At 45.5% G+C, this 17,052-nt stretch overlaps 1 protein-coding gene across 3 annotated transcripts in view; it reads right to left on the minus strand.

Moving 5' to 3' along the window:
* The window catches only part of c3h21orf58 (chromosome 3 C21orf58 homolog), a 194,577-nt gene that overhangs the window by 33,133 nt on the left and 144,392 nt on the right, over positions 1-17,052 (minus strand). For all 3 annotated transcript variants that reach the window (XM_070874918.1, XM_070874919.1, XM_070874917.1), the window contains 2 exons: positions 16,695-16,809; positions 1,942-2,078 (listed from right to left, as the gene is read on the minus strand). In XM_070874918.1, the coding sequence (XP_070731019.1) occupies positions 1,942-2,078; positions 16,695-16,809 (252 nt within the window). The remainder of the gene's footprint in view (positions 1-1,941; positions 2,079-16,694; positions 16,810-17,052) is intronic.

Consider the following 17,052-nt stretch of genomic DNA (forward strand, 5'->3'; position numbering starts at 1 on the left):
AAAAAATGTATAAACACTAACATATATTTCTATTCATTTAAGTACTTTTGCTTTTATGTAATTTTTTTTACTGAAGTTACATTACAGTTTCATAAACAGACTTTCAGTTAGCACTGGGTAACATTATACTTACAGGCCTCTACTCATCCACACTTCCCCTTTTCTCATGACTTTCTTTTATTGTATGTGATTTTGTGTTCAAGGTGAGGGGATAGTAGTGCTGAGGAATGGAATAGTTTCCATTTAAACCACATCAAGTAGTCCCAGCTCAGGTGCAGCACAGATTACATGCAAAGTCCCTTCTGCTCTGCCCCAGCCTTACCTACAACCAAAAAGTGTTCCTTTCTGCACCAGTGTAACATTTCTATTTCTCACACCAACCATTTCTGTGGCCCTGGTGAACAAGATTAACAACTTACAGTCTGTAGAGCCACTGAGAATAGCTGCTGGACTCTGATGCCAGGCACCAATGCAGGGAGGCAACCCAACGCATGTCATGTGGAACTGAAGCTCCAATTTTAACTTGTGGCAGAGGTCAAAGTTGGCGTCATTGAGACCTAAAAAATGTTAACAGCCTGAGCCTCACTTACAGGCCCCAACACCGCCTCCTTCCCCAACCCGGCAGGAATAACCTCATCACCGACAAGTGGACGTCAAGATCAGTATGGACGGTATCAGGAAGAACATGATTGAGGTAGGGGCGAAGCCCAGGCCCAAGAGAGGCTGAAGGTTTCCTGGTGAGGCCACTCCTGCTCTTCCTAGCTGACAAAGACCGTTAAAATTTTAAAAATACTAACTTACCTAGGCCTACTGTGGCCAGCATCCTGGCTGCTGCCCTTGGCTTTCACTCGCGGCTCTGAGACGGTGCGCATTCCGAGTACAGGTATAACATTAAAAAAAGGCCCCCACTACTCTGGGACGGGCAGTCTTCCCGTGCCATAATGCAGATAAGTTGAAATGGTGGGGTGCAAGAACACGTCAGGAAATCGGCATGAAGCCACCGCTATTTTAAACCCCATCCTGCATCGTTCTTGACGGGCGGGCAAGTTTAAAATTCCCCCATCAGTGACAGGATGGGGGATATTACTGAGGTGGAAGTAGGCGATCTTGGTGATGGAGAAGATATGATGTTGGAAGCTCAGCTCAGCATCAAATAGGACGCCAAGGCTGCGAACAGTCTTGTTGAGCCTCAGACAGTGGCCAGGGAGTGGCTAGGGTATGGTCCCTGATGTCAATGGCTTTGGTCTTCTCAAAGCTTAATTGGAAGACATTTCTGCTCCTGAAATACTGGATGTCAGACAAGCAATGTGACAAATCCGAGGCAGTGGAGGGGTCAAGCGAGCTGGCGGTGAAGTAGAACTGGGTGTCGTCAGCATACAAGTGGAACCTGATGAGTTTTTGAATGGTGTCATCGAGGGGCAGCATGTAGTGACGGTGGCCACCTATAATGGTACCAAGCTCCCTTGTTGGAACTTTTCATGATCTGTACTTAAGTTTCACATGGAATTTATGCTGGGGCAAATAAGTGGGCCGAGGTGGCTGGAAAGACTTCAGGAATGTCCTACCCACTTATCACTTTCAGTAACTACGATGTTTTATATAGTCACGGCGTGTGTTGGCGTTCAGTAATAAGGGGATTCATGATCCTGGATTAAAGATATAATGCAGGAAATCCATGGCCTAGGCCATCCTGGATGATTTGTGGTCAGTATTGAGGGAAATCCACAGCCCAAGTTGCCCCATGGATGACAGGTAGTCAATAATGAGGGAGGTCCATAGCACAGGTGATCGCATGGATGACAGGTGGTCAGTACTAAGGGAGACCCACAGCCCAAGCGATCCTGTGGATGAGAGGTGGTCAGTACTGACGAAAGTCCACAGCCCAGAGAGGAGGGGAAATCAGATTGATGACAAACTGATTTGTCAGCAGAATTTTCTTACCTGTCCCTGAGAGACCACAGGACTGGCAGAACCGCCGGGTTGGGAGAATGCCATTGGAGGGAGTGCCTTCAACATCATATTATGCATAATTATCTGATGCATCTGGGCATTTTGCATTAACATCAGCTCAACCATATCTGTGAACAAATTAATAAAAGATCATATTAAACAAAAAGATAAATGTCGGGGGGTACATTTCGCATAAAACAACTCCTTCCCATTCCAGCCAAACATTGTAAAGACTTTCTCCTGACGTGTGCCAGACACTTTTATATTACTAACGTAGATGTGTACGGCCTATTCAGCACAACAAGGCAGAGTGCGGTTCTATCTGATCATATTTGCAGAAAGTGCTTCTTAATGGACAGTGGCAGCCTGGATATGAAAATGGCTAAGGGACAGAAGGCAGAGAGTAGTGATGAATGATGGGAATAGAAAGCGTTCCAGCTGACCATTTATTTTAACTAAATAGGTTAGGCAGGAACAGGGGACACAAATTTAAGTTGTATAAGGCTAGATCTAGGTTAGCTGTCAGAGAGAATAGTAGACCTCTGGAACAAGCTGCCCTCTCATGTGGTGGATGCAGATTCACTGAACTCCTTCAGGCAAAAGCTGGATTTGTTTCTGGCTGCGGCGGAGATGAACTCTTACAGAAGGTAGGTACTGCAGGGAATTTAACGGCCAGAGTGATCTGGACTAGATTCGATCGTCTAGATGGGTAGGAAAGGAATTTCCCAGATTTTTTTCCCTGAGTTTTTTAATCTGTTTCTTTGTCTCTCCCAGGAGAACACATGGTCACAGGGTTTCGGGTGGGGTGTAGTGTATAAGTTGTGATGCACAAGGTATCGCAATTGTGTGGCACAAGCTTGATGGACCAGGTGGTCTTAACTTGTCCGTGTTGTTCGTAACTGGTTGTTTTTCAGACTGGAGGGAAGTATATAGTGGTGTACCCCAGTGGGCGGTATTGGGACCACTGCTCTTTTTGATGTATATTAATGACCTGCACTTGGGTACAGAAGGCATAATTTCAAAGTTTTCAAATAGCAACAGACTTCAGGAAGTCATAGACAGACTGGTGAATTGGGCAGATGAAATTTAATGCAGAGAAATGTGAACTGATACATTTTGGAAAGTAGAATGAGGAGAGGCAATATGAACTAAATGGTACCATTTTAAAGGGAGTGTAGGAACAGAGAGACCTGGGGTTGCATGTACACAAATCTTTGAAGGTAGCAGGGCAGGTTGAAAAAGCTGTTAAAAAAGCATATGGGATCTGTGGCTTTATAAATAGAGGCATAGAGTACAAAAGCAAGGAAGTTATGGTAAACCTTTATAAAACACTGGTTAAGCCCCAGCTGGAGTAATGTGCCCAATTCTGGGCATCACACTTTTGGAAGGATGTCAAGGCCTTTTAAAGGGTGCAGAGGAGATTTACTAGATTAGTTCCAGGGATGAGTGGCTTCAGTTATGTAGAGGGACTAGAGAAACTGGGCTTCTTCCTCAGAGCAAATAAGGTTAAGGGGAGATTTGATAGAGGTGTTCAAAATCATAAAGGGTTTTAATAGAGTAAGTAAGGAGAAACTGTTTCCAGTGGCAGAAGGGTCGGTAACCAAAGGACACAGATTTAAGATAATTGGCAAAAGAACCAGAGGTGAGATTTTTTTACACAGTGAGTTATGATCAGGAATGCACTGCCTGAAAGGATGGTAGAAGCAGATCCAACAGTAACTTTCAAAAGGGAATTGGATAAATACTTCGGAGTAAAATTTGCAGGGCTATGGGAAAAGAGCAGGGGAATGGAACTAATTGGATAGCTCTATCAAAGCCGGCACAGGCACGATGGGCTGAATGGCCTCCTTCTGTGCTGTATCATTCTATGATTAAGGGCTACATTGTGTGTTGGAGCTCTGACTAGAGTGTTCACTCATCTCTTTTGTCAAATTCTGGTTGATAACGCTCTTGTGAAGTGCCTTCAGACATTTTACTACATTATAGGTACTATAGAAATGCAAGTTATTATTGTTGTTTTCAATCAGACAGTCTACTTTGTGTGCAGAAATTTCTCAAATGTGAATTCGACACAAAAGGGGTAAATTTCCTCCGGGCTTCTCCCATTTCATTATGTAACTCTGGCTGAACATGTTTACCTTCATGAACGGGGTTACAGCGGAGAAATGGGAGATGCCCCAAGTAAATCACCCACAGATGGTTCAGTCTGTAAATTCAGAGGTTTTTTTTCACCTACAGGGCCCCAAACTCCAAGATTTTTTTAGGGGCAAAACTGATGTAGTACCTGTGTAAGAAACCAAAATTTGGGGTGTAAGTAAACAACAATATTTGCGCCTTTAATGTAGAAAAACGCAAAGGAACACAGAGATCTTGGTGGGTTGTAGGTTGCTGGAAGAGGTTGCAGATGTAGGGACCGGGAGCCAATGTGAGTCAGCAAGGATAGTGATGATGGGTGAACTGGACTTGGTATGGGATAGGATGCAGGGTCTTGAACGATCATGAAGGCCAGGCGGGAGAGCATTGGAATAGTGGAGATAACAATGGCATGGATGAGGGTTTCAACAGCAGATGGGCTAAAGGTAAAGACAGAGATGGGCGATGTTATGGAGGTGAAAGAAGATGGTCATAGTGACAGAGAGGAAATGTGGTCAGGAGCTCAGCTCAGGGTCAGATAGGCCACCAAAGTTGCAAACAGTCTGGTTCAACCTGTGACAATAGCCAGGCAGGGGAATGGTATCAATGGCAAGGGTATAACCTTTGTGTGTGTGTGGGGGGGGGGGGGGGGGGGGCGCGGGGAGGAGGGAGCAATGAAGACAATGGCTTCAGTCTTCTCAGTATTTAACTGTAGGAAATTGTGGCTCATCGAAACAGTTTCACAGCACAAAGACAGCGGAGTACTCAAGAGAGGTGGTGGAGAGGTGGAGCTGGGTGTCATCAGTGTACATGTGGAACCTGATGTCACCAAGGGGAAGCATGTAGTCGAGGAAGAGGAGGGAGCCAAAGATACATCCTTAGGAAACTCCAGACGTAAAGGTGCACGAGCAGGAAGAGAAGCCATTTCTAGAGGTGCTCTGGCTACAATCGGATAGGTAAGACTGGAACCAACCAAGCTCTAAGCTGGACAACAGAGCAGCTGGAGGAGGATGGTGTGGTCAACCGTGTCAAAGGCTGCAGACAGGTTAAGAAGGATGAGGAGGGATAGTTTACCTTTGCCACAGGGGATGTCTCTTGTGACTTTGATTAGGGCCGATTCAATGCTATGGCAGGGGCAGGAACCTGGTTAGAGAGATTCAAACTTGACTGTACAAGAAAGATAGGCACAGATTTGGGAGGTGACAATACGTTCATGGACGTTGGAGAGGAAGGGCAGGTTGAAGATGGAACCATAATTTCCAAGGCCAGAGGAGTCCACGATGGGTTTATTGAGGAGGGGGTGATGACGGTTTTGAAAGCAATGAGTAGTATCCGAGGAGAGGGGACCATTTACAATGTCAGCTAAAGTGGGGTCCAAGAAGGGAAGCTGGTGATCAGCAATTTAGTGAGAATGAGGTCAATGGAGCAGAACATGCGTCTCTTAGGCAAGATGAGCTCGGAGAGGGCAAGAAGGGAGATTGGAGGCAAACTAGAGAAAGATATAGGGCTAGGGGAAGGGTGGGGCCTTGGGAGAGATTTGGCTTGGTGGGCTAGGAGAAGCAGGGGAATAAGCAGAGACAGCTGAATGGATGGACTCAATCTTAGTGATTAAGAAGTCCATGAGCTTCTCACACTGCTTCTTGGAGATGAGGATGGTGGGGACAGGAGAGAGCAGTTTGAGAAGAAGGTTGGTAACAGAGCAAGGAAGCTGAAGGTTATCTTTGCACTCCAGGATGACCTTGGAGTAGTGAGTATCTTTGGCATAGGAGAGCAAGGCCTGATAGAGCTTGATGTGGTCCAGCCAGATCTAGTGATGTATCTAAACTAGTTGTACATCAAATACGCTAAAGTTTGCATCCCTTAGACTTCAGGGAGCAAAGATGGGGATTATGCCTTGAAAATAGCCAGGATGGGAGAGAGTAAGCATTTTATTGGGGACAAAGTTGAGCAATTTGACAGCTACAGAAGTATTCTGCAAAATGGAGGGCCAAATGCTGGACAGCTGGGAGTTTGAAAGTGCAGTTTTAATTGACTGGGAAAGGTAATTTCCAGGGGCGGACACAGGAAGTGGGGTAATGTCATGTATGTACATTCTGTTTGTAGCCACCAGATGGCATCATTGTTGGAGGCCACTGAGCAGCACGCACATGGTGCTGCTTAGGTAGAAAAGGCCAGCCATTTTGAGAGTCAGGCACTTTGGGCCGAAATAAAGCAGAGCAAGTTTGTACTTTGTTTAGTTAAACAGTACTCAGTTTGAACCTTTATTGCATACTTAATCTTTGGCGATGAGAATACAAGAACCTTTGTTTGCAAAATGAGCACGATTGGATTTTTAGAGTGTTTCGTGGAGGGAGAAGATTGGGCAGACTTTGTGAGCTGTTTGAACCAGTACTTCATGGCCAACAAAATGAAGGGGGCCGACGATGCAGATCGGTACCGGGCTGTGTTCCTCACTGTGTGCGGTTCAAAGATCTACGGTCTGATAAAGAATCTACTCATGCTTAGTGATCCAACAGAGAAATCATACGAGGAGTTGTGTCCATTGGTACGGGAGCACCTCAAGCCAGATAACGGCATCATCTTCGCGAGATACAGGTTTTATACACACGTTCGATCGGAGGACCAGAGCACGGCGGAATTCGTTGCCGACCTGAGACATCTAGCGGGACTGTGCAAGTTCGGGACGGTGTTGACAGACATGCTGTGGGACTTCTTTGTTATCGGTATCAACCATGAGGTGATCCTGCGCAAACTTCTGGCGGTGGAGGAGTTGGATTTCAAAAGGGCCATCCAGATTGCTCAATCATGTATGACGGCGGACAGGAATCTAAAGCAAAAAGCGGTGAAGAACTGAACCTCGGCAAGTACTGTAAATGCGAATGATTCGGCGTTCGGCAGAGCAGCAGATGGCAGGGCCTATCCGGCTGCGTTCGCGAAATCTGTGGCTGCCCAAAGTCTGCCAGCGGGAATGTATCCGACTTCTCCATGTTGTCGTTGTGGAGGAAATCATCGGCAGCGATTTAAGCAATATAGTCTGAGAGTGGTGCATCTCCAGCCCAAGTGTTCACAGATGAGCAAGCGAGCTGCGACACATCACGTGGAGGATGAGAGTCAGACTAGCGCGGATCTGGATACGCAATCCGAGATGCCAGATGAGGAAGTGTATGGACTGTACTCCTTCATAACCAAGAGTAAACCAATTTTGATTAATGTGAAGTTTAACGGGATACCGGTGTCGATGGAAATGGAACGGGGGCGAGTCAATCGATCATGAACGAGAGGACATTTAATAAGCTGTGGGATACTAAGACTGTGAGGCCCAGGCTGAGCCCTGTAAACGCCAAGCTGCACATGTACACCAAAGAGCTGATAAAAGTGATTGGCAGTGCACAAATTAATGTGTCATATAACGGTGTGGTTCACGAATTACCGCTGTGGATGGTTCCAGGCAATGGCCCAACGCTGCTCTGCAGGAGCTGGTTGGAGAAAATCAGGAACGACTTAAAGGCGTTATCAGAGGAAGATACATGTGCCCAAGTATTGAGCAAGTTCCTCTCGCTGTTCGAACCGGGTATCGGCAACTTCACGGGAGCCAATGTGCAGAGCCACGTGGACTCAGATGCAAGACCCGTCCATCATAAAGCTCGGGCAGTGCCGTATATGATGAGGGAGAAGATCGAAATTGAACTGGACAGACTGCAGAGTGAAGGGATCATATCACCGGTCGAATTTAATGAATGGGCCAGTCCCATTGTTCCTGTGCTGAAAAGTGATGGCACAGTCAGAATCTGTGGAGACTACAAGGCTACGATCAACAGGGTTTCGAAACAAGATCAGTACCCGTTACCGAAGGCTGATGACTCGTTTGCGACGCTAGCCGGAGGGAAGTCGTTCACAAAACTGGGCTTGACGTTGCCCAATATGACGCAGGAATTGGTCAAGATGTCGAAGAGACTTACATGCATTAACACGCACAAAGGACTGTTTACTTACCACAGGTGCCCTTTCGGAATTCGCTCGGCTGCAGCAATATTCCAGAGGAATATGGAAAGTCTACTGAAGTCTGTTCCCAGAACCGTCGTGTTCCGAGATGACATCCTGATCGTAGAAACATAGAAACATAGAAAATAGATGCAGGAGTAGGCCATTCGGCCCTTCGAGCCTGCACCACCATTCAATAAGTTCATGGCTGATCATTCCTTCAGTACCCCTTTCCCGCCTTCTCTCCATATCTCTTGATCCCCTTAACCATAAGGGCCATATCTAACTCCCTCTTGAATATATCCAATGAACTGGCATCAACAACTCTCTGCGGCAGGGAATTCCATAGGTTAACAACTCTCTGAGTGAAGAAGTTTCTCCTCATCTCAGTCCTAAATGGCCTATCCTTTATCCGAAGACTATATCCCCTGGTTCTGGATTTCCCCAAAATCGGGAAAATTCTTCTCGCATCTAACTTGTCCAGTCCCGTCAGAATCTTATATGTTTCTTTGAGATCCCCTCTCATCCTTCTAAACGCCAGTGAATAAAGGCCCAGTTGATCCAGTCTCTCCTCATATGACAGCCCAGCCATCCCTGGAATCAGTCTGGTGAACCTTCGCTGCACTCCCTCAAGTGACTCCAAGGAACATCTGAACAACCTGGAAGAGGTTCCACTGCATTTGGATAGAGTGGGACTCAGACTGAAACGCTCGAAGTGCATCTTCATGGCACCGGAGGTCGAATTCCTCAGGAGGAAAATCGCCGCTGGTGGCATCAGACCTACTGACGTGAAAACCAAGGCCATCAAGAATGCACCCAAGCTACAGAATATGACGGAGCTGCGTTCGTTCCTGGGTCTACTCAACTACTTTGGTAACTTCCTACCTAAATTGAGCACCTTACTAGAACCACTGCACATGCTATTGAGAAAAGGCGACAACTGGGTGCAGGACGCATCGCAAGACAGAGCTTTCGAGAAAGCCACCATTCTGCTTTGCTCAAACAAGCTGCTGGTACATTATGACCCATGTAAATGTTTAGTTTTGGCCTGTGACGCATCGACATGTGGAATTGGTTGCGTACTCCAACAAGCCAATGAGTCGGGGAAAATTCAACCTGTCGCGTATGCATCCAAAAGTTTGTCTAAAGCAGAAAGAGCCTACAGCATGGTAGAAAAATAAGTTTTAGCGTGTGTGTACAGTGTTAAAAAGATGCATCAATACCTGTTCGGTTTGAGGTTCGAATTAGCGACTGATCACAAGCCACTCATTTCATTGTTTTCTGAGAGCAAAGGTATCAATGCCAACGCTTCATCCCGCATCCAAAGATGGGCGCTGACATTATCTGCCTATGATTATGTCATTCGCCACAGACCTGGCACCGAGAATTGTGCTGATGCTTTGAGCCGGTTGCCGTTGCCCACACCGGAGATGGAAACGCCACAACCGGCGGATCTAATGTTAATCATGAATGCTTTTGAGAGTGAAGGAACCCTTGACACGGCTCAACAAGTTAAGACCTGGACCAGCCAGGACCCGATTTTATCTGAGGTAAAGGGTTGCATCCTCAAAGGGGATTGGTCTGCCATACCTAAGCAAATGTGCGAGGAGGCCAAACCGTGCATTCGTCGCAAGGACGAACTGTCTATTCAAGCAGATTGCATATTGTGGGGCAATCGCATTGTAATGCCCAAGGGAGAGAGAAGTTCCTGCGTGAGTTACACAGCACACATCCTGGTATAGTGATGATGAAGGCCATTGCCAGGTCCCATGTATGGCGGCCAGGAATTGATTCTGAGCTGGAAGCATGCGTGCATCAGTGCAACACTTGAATGCAGCTCAGCAAAGCACCAGCGGAATCTCCGCTGAGTCTGTGATCATGGCCATCCAAACCTTGGTCCAGGATCCATGTAGATTTTGCAGGTCCCTTCCTGGGCAAGATGTTTTTAGTGGTGGACGCTTATTCGAAGTGGATAGAATGCATAATCATGTCATCCAGCACGCGCACAGCAACCATAGAGAATCTCAATGTCATGTTTGCGACACATGATCTGCCTGACATAGTGGTGAGTGACAATGGATCGTGCTTCACCAGTCAGGAGTTTCAGGAGTTTGTGAAACTTAATGGCATAAAACATGTAAGGTCAGCACCGTTCAAGCCTGCATCCAACGGACAAACTGAACGTGCAGTACAAATTATCAAGCAAAGCATGAGGAGAGTAACCCAAGGGTCACTGTAGATCCGCTTGTCCTGCATTACAGGATAAGACCCCACACACTCACAGGGATCTCGCCTGCTGAACTCACAATGAAAAGAGGTCTTAAGACCAAGCAATCTCTGGTACACCCGGATTTAAACAATCATGTTGAATACAGAAGACAAAGTCAACAAGGGTATCATGATCGCGCAACTGTGTCACGCAAGATTTCTGTTAATGATCCTGTATATGTGTTGAACTATGGTCCCAAATGGATCGCTGGTACGGTTATGGTCAAGGAGGGCAACAGAATATTCGTTATTAAGGTCAAGAATGGGCAAACTTGCAGGAAACACATGGATAAGACAAAGCTAAGGCACCACAGACGAGCCAGAACAGTCAGACGAAGACCAACCAACCTACCAGTAGTCTTCAGAGGACTCAAGGGTCATCAGTGAACCCGGAATTTCCATCACGGACCTGTTCAATAAAAATGGACTTGCAATTCCTGATATGGCCATAGCCATCCCCAACAAGTCAGTCATCCAGCCATCAGCCACAATAGACCCCACACACTCACCCAAAGCTGGGATGGAACTGTGACGGTCAACCCGGGAGCGCAAAGCACCGGACTGTCTCAACCTGTGAAAGACTGTGATAAGATCTCAGAGGGGGGGATATTGTAATTTATATACATTCTGTTTGTAGCCAGCAGATGGCGTCATTGTTGGAGGCCACTGAGCAGCACGCACATGGTGCTGCTCAGGTATAAAAGGCCAGCTATTTTGAGAGTCAGGCATTTTGGGCCTAAATGAAGCAGAGCAAGGTTGTACCTTGCTTAGTTAAACAGTACTCAGTTTGAACCTTTATTGCATACTTAACAGGGGGGAGGGCGATGTGGGAGGAGACAAGGAAACGGTCAGAGATGCTTTGTCTACAATCGAGATCATAAGAGTAGAGAGGCCATGTCAGCTAGCAAGGTTGAGGGGGTAGCTGTGAATATGGGTCGGAAAGGTTTATATGGAGGGAGAGGTTGAGGAAGCACAGCAGGGTAATGATACCAGAGGAGAGGGAACAAGGTTAGTTGAGATGTAGGTTGAAATCACCGAGGGATGGGAAGAATAAGCCAGGCTTCCTGTTCCATATCATGATCCAATTATCCCTGCTGGAAAGTGCATGTGTGTGGTGGTGAGTGAAGACAGGTTATCCGCTGTCATGACTCCATGTTGAATAACCTGGCTGAACTCACTGCGCTTGGGTGAGACATTGGAGGGCTTTGGAAGGTAGTGAAACCAAACGCTGCCATGAGTCAGCTCCTTCAGACGAAAATTTGCAACAAAAAAATGGAAAGTTTAAAAGAAAATACTTTCTTGTGACTGGGAGCTGTAGATGAGCAGAGAGATTTAGGTGTCCATGTACATAAATCACTAAAACTATTGATTGTACAGGTAAAAAAAATTTTTTAAAGCCTAATTGAATAAGAACATAAGAAATAGTAGCAGGAGTAGGCCATGCGGTTCCTCGAGCCTGCTCCGTCATTTAATACAATCATGGCTGATCCAATCATGGACTCAGGTCCACTTCCCTGCCCGCTCCGCAGAACCCCGTATTCCCTTATCAGTTAAGAAACTGTCTATCTCTGTCTTAAATTTATTCTATGACTCAGCTTCCACAGCTCTCTGAGGCAGTTAATTCCACAGATTTACAAACATCTGAGAGAAGAAATTCCTCCTCATCTCAGTTTTAAATGGGTGGCCCCTTATTCTAAGATTATGCCCCCTAGTTCTAGTCTGCCCTATCAGTGGAAACATCCTCTCTCCATCCACCTTGTCAAGCCCCCTCAATCTTATACGTTTCAATAAGATCACCTCTCATTCTTCTGAATTCCAATGAGTAGAGGCCCAACCTACTCAACCTTTCCTCATAATTCAACCCCCTCACCTCCGGAATCAACCTAGTGAACCTTCTCTGAACTGCCTCCAAAGCAAGTATATCCTTTCGTAAATATGGAAACCAAAACTGCACGCAGTATTCCAGGTGTGGCCTCACCAATACCCTGTATAACTGCAGCAAGACTTCCCTGCTTTTATACTCCATCCCCTTTGCAATAAATGCCAAGATACCATTGGTCTTCCTGATCACTTGCTGTATCTGCATACTAAGCTTTTGTGTTTCATGCACAAGTATCCCCAGGTCTCGCTGTACTGCAGCACTTTGCAATTTTTCTCCATTTAAATAATAATTTATTCTTCGATTTTTTTCTGCCAAAGTGCATAATCTCACACTTTCCAACATTATACTCCATCTGCCAAATTTTTGCCCACTCACTTAGCCTGTCTGTGTCCTTTTTCAGTTTTTTTGTGTCCTCCTCACACGTTGCTTTTCCTCCCATCTTTGTATCGTCGGCAAACTTTGCTACGTTACACTCAGTCCCTTCATCCAAGTCGTTAATATAGATTGTAAATAGTTGGGGTCCCAGCACTGATCCCTGCGGCACCCCACTAGTTACTGGTTGCCAACCAGAGAATGAACCATTTATCCTGACTCTCTGTTTTCTGTTAGTTAGCCAATCCTCTATCCATGCTAATATATTACCCCCAACCCCATGAACCTTTATCTTGTGCAGTAACCTTTTATGTGGCACCTTATCAAATGCCTTCAGGAAGTTCAAATACACCACATCCATTGGTTCCCCTTTATCCACCCTGTTCGTTACATCCTCAAAGAATTCCAGCAAATTTGTCAAACATGACTTCCCCTTTATAAATCCATGCTGACTCTGTCTGACTGAATTATGCTTTTCCAAATGTCCTACTACTGCTTCTTTAATAATGGACTCCAACATTTTCCCAACCACACATGTTAGGCTAACTGGTCTATAGTTTCCTGCTTTTTGTCTGCCTCCTTTTTTAAATAGGGGTGCTCCATTTGCAGTTTTCCAATCTGCTGGGAGCTCCCCAGAATCCAGAGAATTTTGATAAATTACAACCAATGCATCCACTAATGTTGGCCTTTATCTCAGGGACTGGAATACAAAGGGGTGGAAGTTATGTTACAGCTGTACAGAGCTCTGGCTTGACCCCCATCTGGAGCACAAATCCCAGACCTCGGCAGGGGTACAGCGCAGATTTACCAGAATGATACCAGGTCTTGTGGTAGTCCAATTTCTCCGATGGACCCTCTGGGCACCCTGCTTCCATGCTCTTCCTCACTCCACTTAACTTACATACGTCCAAATCCCCCCTCAGGTGCCCCACATGCCTGTGTATTTCTTTACTAACACCACTGTGCCTTTCCCATACAATCAGCTTTCATGTTTTATACCCTAGAGTAAGGCCCTTGTAAAGGAGAGAGATTCAAAAGCACATTCAGCTAATATACATTCAGGGAAAAGCAGACCATAGAAACATAGAAAATAGGTGCAGGAGTAGGCCATTCTGCCCTTCGAGCCTGCACCGCCATTCAATATGATCATGGCTGATCATGCAACTTCGGTACCCCATTCCTGCTTTCTCTCCATACCCCTTGATCCCTTTAGCCGTAAGGGCCACATCTAACTCCCGTTTGAGTATATCTAATGAACTGGCCTCAACAACTTTCTGTGGTAGAGAATTCCACAGGTTCACAATTCTCTGAGTGAATAAGTTTCTCCTCATCTCGGTCCTAAATGGCTTACCCTTTATCCTCAGACTGTGACACCTGGTTCTGGACTTCCCCAACATCGGGACCATTCTTCCTGCAACTAACCTGTCCAATCCCGTCAGAATTTTATATGTTTCTATGAGATCCACTCTCAATCTTCTAAATTCCAGTGAATATAAGCCTAGTCGATCCAGTCTTTCTTCATATGTCAGTCCTGCCATCCCGGGAATCAGTCTGGTGAATCTTCGCTGCACTCCCTCAATAGCAAGAACGTCCTTCCTCAGATTAGGAGGCCAATACTGTACACAATATTCAAGGTGTGGCCTCACCAAGGCCTTGTACAACTGCAGTAAGACCTCCCTGCTCCTATACTCGAAGCCTCTCGCTATGAAGGCCAACATACCATTTGCTTTCTTTACTGCCTGCTGTACCTGCATGCCAACTTTCAATGACTGATGTACCATGACACCCAGGTATCATTACACCTCCCCTTTTCCGAATCTGTCACCATTCAAATAATATTCTGCCTTCCTGTTTTTGTCACCAAAGTGGATAACCTCACATTTATCTGCATTATACCGCATCTGCCATGCATTTGCCCATACACCTAACCTGTCCAAGTCACTCTGTAGCCTCTTAGCATCCTCCTCACAACTCACACTGCCACCCAGCTTAATGTCATCTGCAAACTTAGAGATATTACATTCAGTTCCTTCGTCTAAATCATTAATGTATATTGTAAATAGCTGGGGTCCCAGCACTGAACCTTGTGGTACCCCACTGCTTGCCATTCTGAAAAGAATAGGTTTATTCCTACTCTTTGCTTCCTGCTTGCCAACCAGTTCTCTATCCACGTCAATACAATACCATGTGCTTTAATTTTGCACACCAATCTCTTGCGTGGGACCTTGTCAAAAGCCTTTTGAAAATCCAAATACACCACATCCACTGGTCCTCTCTTGTCCACTCTACTAGCTACATTCTCAAAAAATTATTTTGTCAAGATTTGTCAAGCATGATTTCCCTTTCATGAATCCATGCTGACTTGGACCGATCCTGTCACTGCTTTCCAAATGCGCTGCTATCATATCTTTAATAGTTGATTCCAACATTTTCCCCACAACCGATGTCAGACGAACCGATCTATAATTCCCTGTTTTTTCTCTCCCTCCTTTTTTTAAAAGTGGGGTTACATTAGCTACCCTCCAATCCATAGGAACTGATCCAGCGTCCACTATTTCTAGGGCCACTTCCTTAAGTACTCTGGGATGCAGACTATCAGGCCCTGGGGATTTATCAGTCTTCAATCCCATCAATTTCCATAACACAATTTACTGACTAATAAGGATATCCTTCAGTTCCTCCTTCTCGCTAGACCCTCGATCCCCTAGTATATCTGGAAGGTTATTTGTGTCTTCCTTAGTGAAGACAGACCAAAGTATTTGTTCAATTGGTCTGCCATTTCTTTGTTCCCCATTATAAATTCACCTGATTCTGTCTGCAAGGGACCTACATTTGTCTTCATTAATCTTTTTCTCTTCACATATCTATAGAAGCTTTTGCAGTCAGATTTTATGTTCCCTGCAAGCTTCCTCTCATTTTCTATTTTCCCCCTCCTAATTAAACCCTTTGCCCTCCTCTGCTGAATTCTAAATTTCTCCCAGTCCTCAGATTTGCTGCATTGTCTGGTCAATTTAAATGCCTCTTCCTTGGATTTAACACTATCCCTAATTTCCCTTGTTAGCCACGGTTGAGCCACCTTCCCCATTTTACTTTTATGCCGGTCAGGGATGTACAGTTGTTGAAGTTCATCCATGTAATCTTTAAATGTCTGCCATTGCCTATCCACCATCAAGCCTTTAAGTATCGTTCGCCAATCTATCCTAGCCAATTCACGTCTCATACCATCGAAGTTACCGTTGTTTAAGTTGAGGACCATATTTTACACACTATCCAGTTTTGCACCAACCTCAGAGCAAATGCTGCAATCGGGTTCGAATTAGGGTTAGGGTTGAAACCAGCAAACAAAACTGCATAAGGCAGGACCATTTTACGTTCATGTGCAGCATGGTTTAAAAGTACTCCCCTGCCAAGTTTCAGACTGTACAAAAGGTGATGGTGTTAATCAGAGGCATTCCCCACTCATGGCATGCGTGATCCAATTTTCAAAATCCAGAACCAGAAATACACAGCAGGGGTGTGTACATCCACGTGTCGAACAGTATGTGCAGTAAGTATATCTGTGTGCCAAGCTAAGCGATTAACTCTCTGCTCCAATGACACTGTCCATTTTGAATCTCTAGATGTATGAGGATGCTGAACTGTATTATCCAGTTTGGAGACCGCTCACTGGCTCATCCCATAATTAACAGGGAACTAACAGCAGCTTGTGGAGCTTGGAAAGAGAAAATGGCAGGTCCCTTTGAGGAGAGGAAGGAAACTATACTGAGAAAGTTACACATTGCTACGTATAATCGGGGTAGGCACCTCCTACTCAGTGCAGTACCGAACCGGAGTGACATATGTGTAACTGGTCAAATTACACATGGCACACAACAGGTCATCTTGTCAATGCACACAGCATTTTATCAGCTCAGCAATCTAAAAATGGACTTTTCTCATCTGGTAGTTGATCAAAACTAACACGGGTTCACTCCTGAAACCAGACTGTGCAATTCACAATCAGACCGTATATACCTGGTATGACTCCCAGATACAAACACAGGACAAATACCTCCATTAAAAGACTTTAACCGCTAAATAAAACTGCACATTTTGAAACATTTCTTACCCTCCTTGATGCTGCCTGACCTGATTGGTGGTAGGGCCTGCGGAGGTGGGATCTGTGTGATGAGTGGCTGTTGCTGTGGTAATTGTTGTATGATCGTTGCGGGCTGCTGGGGAAGCTGGGGTGAGAGAAGTGAGGAGCAATGAATGAAGGGAATGCAGAAATAGCTGAGTAACAAAGTATTAATCCACTTGCATTTTCTGTGTTTATTTCTGTATTTTTAACTGAAATACAGTCCTACCAACTTTCCTTCATTCAGCAAGAGTCTCATGCATGAGGTGGTGACATCTTACCTCAGGATCACAATCCCTCATGTGTATGCATTATGCCAGGATATCTCCATAGGATGCTATCGAGGCAG

This window comes from Pristiophorus japonicus, chromosome 3, assembly GCF_044704955.1.
Source record: "Pristiophorus japonicus isolate sPriJap1 chromosome 3, sPriJap1.hap1, whole genome shotgun sequence".
NCBI lineage: Eukaryota > Metazoa > Chordata > Chondrichthyes > Pristiophoridae > Pristiophorus > Pristiophorus japonicus.